Here is a 6,622-nt window from a genome sequence, read left to right on the forward strand (position 1 = left end):
GCTGCTCCCTCGCCCCCCCGGGGCCCCCCCCCGCCCCCCCCAGCCGCTTCTCCAGCTCCAGCACCTTCACCTGCACCCAAACAGCCATCCAGGGCCCTGCGCACCCCCAGGGTGCGATCCCCACCATCCCCGGCACCACGCTGAGGAGAGGGGGGCAGAAGAATGGGACACCCCCCCCCGAGCCATGTGCGGGTCTGGATCAGGACCTCAGCCTGGCTCAAGGCCAGCAGCACCGGATCCACCTTCACGGCCGTACCTGCGTTTCCATCTCTTCCTTCTTCAGCTTGATGAGGGACATGCCCGAAAAGTCCATGGTGTCTGTGGAAAAAAGCAGGGGTCCTCGCTGAGCGCACCCCTTGCAGAAGACCCTCACATGCCAAAAGTGGAGTTGGCCACACACCTTGGGGTGTTCGCCAGGCCAGAAAGGGATGTGGGGTGTTTGGGGTGGGTTTTTTTTTATCCCCTTTCCTTGCCAAAAAAAAAAAAACCACCTCACCTTTCTCCTCAATCTGCTCTTGTCCTGACTTGGTGGAAGCCACCACGTTGGCTGCCATCTCATTGACGTTGCGTGAGCACTCTTGGAGCCTGCCCAGGTTCCTGCTGCTCTTCTCGGCTTTGACCTGCAAATAGCACAGGGATGGCTGTGGGTCGCCGTCGTGGCACCTCCGCACGGGTGCTCGCCGGCTCGGGGGGAGCCCCCAGGCAGCCATGTTCTGTGGTAGAGCAGAGACACCAAGCACCCATGTCAGAATGGTCCTTGGATGTGAAAACCTGGGGGTGGAAAGGACGGATGGACACGTTTATTCTTGATGTTCCCATCACGGACAGACAAGGTGACCCCTGCAAGGCCCTTCAGCCCCAGGACACCAAACCAGCTCTGCTCCCACCTGAGCCAAGCACATACGGAGAAGCTGCATCAGTGAAGACAGAGCTCTTTTGGGTTTTTTTTAACAATGGTCTTAATTTTAAAACCATCTGCTGTAAAAAGCAGTATGGGTCCTCCTCTCCCCAATCTACATCCCTGTTTGCTCATTGAAACCTCTACCCATCGCTTTTGCCCACACCAAGAGGAAAGGTTGCAAGGACCAAAATCCATCATTCCCAATGCTGGCTCCTGCATTCCTTATTTGGGGTTTCTCGTTAGTTATTAACATTTTCTTTACATAATCAGCTTGATAGGAGGAAGATGGGAGGTTTTACACATCTTCATTTCCAAGGCAAGCCCTGCTAAGTGTGGGACACATGGATTAAAATCACAGACTGACTTGAAAATAGTAAGAGCTTTCCTTCCTCCCTGCTCCGGGAGGAGGGTGCAGGACTAACAGACAGGACGGCCACACACCACTGCCCGAAAACATCTGTGGGACAACACGGTGGGAACAAAATGACTTAGCACTTGATGAGCCGCATGCAGATGATCTTGCTGGGATACCCACCTTGGAGGCAGCCACCAGCTGGGCCGTGCTGGCGGCGATTTCATGGGAGCAGACGATCAATTCTTCGTATTTGCCCATATGCAGGACAACTCTGTCTGCCGACTCCCTGTGTTACAGGTCAGAAGGGAGATCGTATTAGAGATACTTGCCGTGCACTACGAAGCAAGTGCAGATTATTTGTCTCCTACTACACCCTTAGAAATCAGCATCACACTTTGAACCAGCAGCTTTGCCTGTAATTATTTAAAGCTCATTTACAAAGCAATTACTCAAAGCCCAGATCCAGAAGTTTTGGACAGGTATAAAATATCAACGGAGGTAGGATTATGTTTCTGTAAAGAGATGGATGAGATTTTTAAAACGCTGTCCAAAAAAAATTCCCCACATTTCCTGCACTGGCACAGGGATACCCTGCCCCAATCCCAACCACCCTGTCCCCGACCATCTGAGCAGGAACCAGGACACGGAATATTTGATTGCAGCAACTTTCACACTTTGCAAACAGGGAGGAACTCGCAGTCCCTATTTCAGTGACCGTGTGGTCCAACCCAGGCTACGATGCTCTCTAAGGAATTAGCAGTAATGCTCCATGCAGACTCGGCAGAGGGACAGTTTGGGTTATCGGGCGATGGCGAAGCATGGGTTGGCCCTGGGCGCAGCACACGGAGCCGTGCCCGGAGCGAAGCCTCCCACAGCAGCCGTGGGAGAGGTCCCGGGGGTACCTACACGAGTTGGGTGGCTCCCCAGCCCACCGCCTTGGAGGCAGAGATCAGCCCTTCAGTCCAGCGCGAGTTCTTGGCGTAAAACTCCTGAGTTGTTGCTGCCCCCTGTTGTTATACGAATATTATGGCCTGGATTAACTTGTTTCTCATGTACAACAACATAGCAATCCATAGAAAATATCCATATAAAATATAACAATATATAAATTCATATACAAAGCCATAAATCAAGGGATTGGCAGCATTTCTGTGCCCTTCAGGCCGCTCTTACTGGCATGCTGAAGTAGGTATCAAGAAAACTAGCTTCGGAGCCCCAAGCCTGTGAATTTGGGCTGGGTTTAAAACACACAAGCTTGGGCCATCGTCTTTAGATGGACAAGGCTTTGCAAAGACGACAGCGATGTGTGCAGAGAGCACGGGGCTGAGCAGCCTGTCTGCAGCCAGTGGGACTGCCAGAGCACCATGAACACGGGAAACTCTGAAATTCAGCGCGGTTCTGCAAATTGTGGGAAAGTCTCCCATATTTCATGTCAGCGCAGAGAGATGAGTGTAGGGGAGGACTTACCCGGCCACTTTCTACTATCTCCTTCTGTAGGTTTGTAGATGTCATTACAAGAAGTCTAATAGCCTAGAATGAAGAAGAACAGGTTTTGGTGTTTGATGGGGATTTTACAGAGAAGGACCAATGCTGCTGATGGTGGAAAGTTACGGTTTTGCAGAGTCTTTGATGCCCCAGCTCGGTTTCTGCAGTACTGACCTTCATTAGGTCCGTGCAGGAGTTCAGAATCCTGTAGAGAAACAAGAGAAAAGTGTTCAGCATCCTCCAATATTGTGTCCAGGGAAGAACACTTTGGCCTCGGTTAGAAAATGGGTCTTTTTTGGAGACCAGCCAGCCTGCAGGTTACTTCTAAGCAGCCCACAAAGCAACTGTGAATTGGATTAGACGTGCAAGACGAAGGGCCACCCTTCTAAAGAGAATTTTGTGCTCAGCATCAGGACAACGCAGCACCGGGTTGCAGGCAGGGCTTTGGAGCAGAGCACAGCCCGCAGGGCATGGGCACAGGACAGAAACCTGCCCGTGGCTGTCACATCCCACCCTTCAAAACTCACCGCTCATTCACTTCAAGCTTAACACCGGAGCTCTCGTTTCTGGCCTGGCTCATCATCTCCTGTTGGGAAACACAAGAGGAAGGGTTGGATGCCACATTGCCATGAGGGCGAACAGGGTGGAGGAGAGATGGACTCTTTGCTGTCCCAAGGCACCAAAATGGCCTGTCCTGCAGCTTTGTCTCACCTCTATCCGCCTGACGGCATCCTCAATCGCCTCCGAGGTGGAGGCCATCTCCTTCTCAACCATGTCCCCCAGCTCTTCTTGCTTGATATCTAAGCTCTTGGGCCTCAGCTCCTGCCAGAGGAGGCAGCAGCCACCAGGAGGTTTTAGGCAGAGGGAGAGAAGGGAATATTTGTAAGGAATACACCCAAACCAAGGTATCCGACTCCTTTTCTTCCCCCTACATAAACAAAGCTGCAGGAGCAGCATTCTGCAGACTGCAAGGGTGAAGGCACATGTGCCACCAACTTGCAGCAAGCATGGCACAGGGACCTCAGAGGTAAGAAATGCCCCAAGTCCAGGTGACCAAACTCAATCGCAGGAGCAGTTTCGGCAGGGCAGGGCTCCAGAGGGCTCTGGAGAGCTGACAGCCTTTGAATTAATAGCCATTTAATGAAAAAGATTAATGGGGGCTTCACAATAAGAAGCATCTGAAAGTTGGGAAGATTTATTCCTCAGGTGTTACTGGGCTGAACGACTTCAGCTGATCTGAGGGTGGCTGTCTCCGTGCACTGCCAGGAACTGTCTCGGAGCTCAGAAGTGGAGATAACTCAAGGAAAGCACCAGAACCTGTGGGTACTGGGGACAAGCCACCCCAAAGTGCTCACTCCAACCCAGTGTCTTCGATTTTAGCTCTGGACAAGGGGGAAAGCCATGGTTTGATTTTGGTTTTTGTGTGGTTTTTTTTTTTAAAAAGAGCTGTCCATCAGGGTGCAGCCGGAAGGCTGCGAGCAACCATCCCACCTTGACAAATGGTGACAATATCCTTCTGCATTAACTGCCTGCTTTGATTTTGCCTTTAGGAACTACCAATGTCAGTAAATACCAATGTCAGTAAATAACCCACCCTGCCAGCCACGGGCAGGAAGGTGGGTGTGCTGGGCTCCATCTCCTACCTGGGCCAGCTGCAGGACCCTCTGCAGAGCCCGCCGCACGTCCCCCAGCTCAGCACGCCCCAGCGTCTGCTTGTCCTTCAGCTCACCCAGGTAGTCCAGGCTCTGCTGCCCACAGTCCCGGCACATCTCCATCAACCCTGTGGAGAGGATGGGTTGGTGCCAGGCTCCTCTCTGGGCAAGGGGTCCCTCCATCCCAGCCCTGCCACCCTCCTCTTGCTCCTCCCCTCGGCCACAGAGATGATGCTGAGCAACAGCAGCATCCAGCAAATTTCTTGCAGAAGAGCATAAACCAGTTTCCAGGAGCAAAGTGATGTTCCTGGCCCAGGAAGGGGCACCAGAGGGGAGGGAATGTCGGGAAGGGGAGCACAGGGAGTCGGGGGGACCGTGTTGCCCCTGGGGAAGATCTGCCCCATACCCAGCTGCTGTCAGAGGGGAGCTTTGGCATGGCCACCCCAAAAAAAAAGCCACATGAGCAAAAAACCTCCCCAACACCTGCTGCGTCTATGCACAGCACTCACGGTCAGCGTGGTCAGTCGGAGCCAGGTGGGACGTGGCGCTGCCGTTCACAATGGTGTCGGCCGTCAGGTGTGCAAAGAGGGCCAGAGCCCCCACCAGCCCCGCAGCATCTGCCGGCAAGAGGATGTGGTCAGGGGCTGCCAGCCCAGGGCACCACTTGCCATGTCCTGGGGGCTGCAACCCGCCCTCGAAGTCACTCAAGGGTCAGTACAAGCACTTGGAGAGGTTGGTATTGACCCCTCCAGCTTGCACGTTGTTCCCTGAACGAGCGTACGGAAACCCGCCAACTCCACCCGCCATGCACCTCCATCACCGGGGCATCGCACACTTGCCAGCGGCCCCGAAGCAGCTGGAGGCTGCTGGATGTGTAAAAATAAAAGCAAGATGCAAGCGATGCCGCCAGTCCCCAGCCCCCAGCCCCAGGTACCTGCCATGGAGGCCACGTACTGCGCGTGCCCGTTCTCCAGGGCATCTGTGGACTCCAGCGCTGCCTGCGCCCGGCTGAGCAGGTAATCTGCAATTAATTTACCTTCGTTAGCACAGTCAGGCTGCCGAGTGTCTGAATGAGCACAAGTGCTGACTCCACAAGGCACCACTGAGTGGAAGCCCAGACAGCTCAGGTCCTCATGGCCCTGGCCAGGGAACAGCACTAAAATCTGAGCAAAACAGTGCTGAGATGAGAGCTAAAAATTCACTCCCGGGAAGTCTCACCCCAACCTCCTTGGGTGTGATGTTTAGTATGAAAAAACGCCTGGAGGAAGCTGAGATGCAACGTTACCCATCTTGGAGAGAGAAGGGACTGTGGATTGCAGCCCCCATGGTCGAGTGGGACATACCTGGGGAGCTGGTGCAGCGGATGTGCAGCGGGTCATCCAGCTTGGCCACCGCATCACGGAGGATGTCCTCTGCCTCCCGCACCGTCTCCTGCAGGATGCCGAACTGCTCGTCCAGCAGCTTCTGCTGCAGGCTCTGCTCCTGGTTGCTCTGCAGCGCGGGAGGAACAGATGAGTGGCACAACTGGGACACAGGACCCCTATCACCGTAGCCCCATCACCAGCATATCCCTCAAGAGCCCCTTTGCAGGATTAGACCCAAGCATCGCATTATTGCAAGTCATATCCCACCGGCTACATTGGTGATGGCTCAGCTGAGCCCCTCAACTGCTCAGCACCCCCGAAACACATCTCGCCCCAGGGAGCAGAGGGGGAGTGGGCTCTCCACACAGCACCATACCTTCTCCAGGAGCCTGCCCTGTAGCTCCCGTATCTCCCTCATGGCCTTGTCCGCCTCCTGGCTCAGCTGCAGCTCCTTCTCCTCGATGAGGCCACGCGTGGAGAGCAGCTCGCACTCCTTCTCGCTCACCGACCGCCTCAGCACCTCCTTCTCGGCATGCAGGGCCTCCACCTGGGCACTGAGCTCACTGCCTGCCTGCCAGCGGGGCCAGGGGATGCCTGTCACTCACCTGTCACCATGTCGTGAGCCCAACAGTTATGCAGAGGGGAGCCGAGGACACGTCCAGCTCATGACACTGACAGGGTGGACCCGCGTTCAGCCCCATGACGGCTCCTTGGGCCGCTGTTTGCGTCGCTGGCTTGGCAGCGGTGGTAGGCATGCCATCTTGCATGACAGGGATTTGTGATGGGGATTCGGGCGCATCCTGCACCCCTCAGCCTCGTACCTGCTTGGCGTGGCTGAGCGAGCGCTGCGCCTGGTCCAGCTCAT

The 6,622-nt window shown here is 54.8% G+C and overlaps 1 protein-coding gene across 1 annotated transcript in view; it reads right to left on the reverse strand.

The window, feature by feature from the left end:
- Window positions 1-6,622, reverse strand: part of HIP1R (huntingtin interacting protein 1 related) — a 7,649-nt gene that overhangs the window by 247 nt on the left and 780 nt on the right. Inside the window, exons 2-15 of the mRNA XM_009695104.1 lie at window positions 6,134-6,328; window positions 5,737-5,884; window positions 5,328-5,414; window positions 4,903-5,010; window positions 4,385-4,521; window positions 3,453-3,563; window positions 3,269-3,327; window positions 2,916-2,946; window positions 2,724-2,786; window positions 2,163-2,263; window positions 1,437-1,542; window positions 497-620; window positions 257-318; window positions 35-70 (exon numbers count right to left, since the gene is read on the reverse strand). Of these exons, the coding sequence (XP_009693406.1) occupies window positions 35-70; window positions 257-318; window positions 497-620; window positions 1,437-1,542; window positions 2,163-2,263; window positions 2,724-2,786; window positions 2,916-2,946; window positions 3,269-3,327; window positions 3,453-3,563; window positions 4,385-4,521; window positions 4,903-5,010; window positions 5,328-5,414; window positions 5,737-5,884; window positions 6,134-6,328 (1,368 nt within the window). The remainder of the gene's footprint in view (window positions 1-34; window positions 71-256; window positions 319-496; window positions 621-1,436; window positions 1,543-2,162; window positions 2,264-2,723; window positions 2,787-2,915; window positions 2,947-3,268; window positions 3,328-3,452; window positions 3,564-4,384; window positions 4,522-4,902; window positions 5,011-5,327; window positions 5,415-5,736; window positions 5,885-6,133; window positions 6,329-6,622) is intronic.

Source organism: Cariama cristata, unplaced genomic scaffold (assembly GCF_000690535.1).
Source record: "Cariama cristata isolate BGI_N322 unplaced genomic scaffold, ASM69053v1 scaffold11592, whole genome shotgun sequence".
Classification (NCBI taxonomy): Eukaryota; Metazoa; Chordata; class Aves; order Cariamiformes; family Cariamidae; genus Cariama; species Cariama cristata.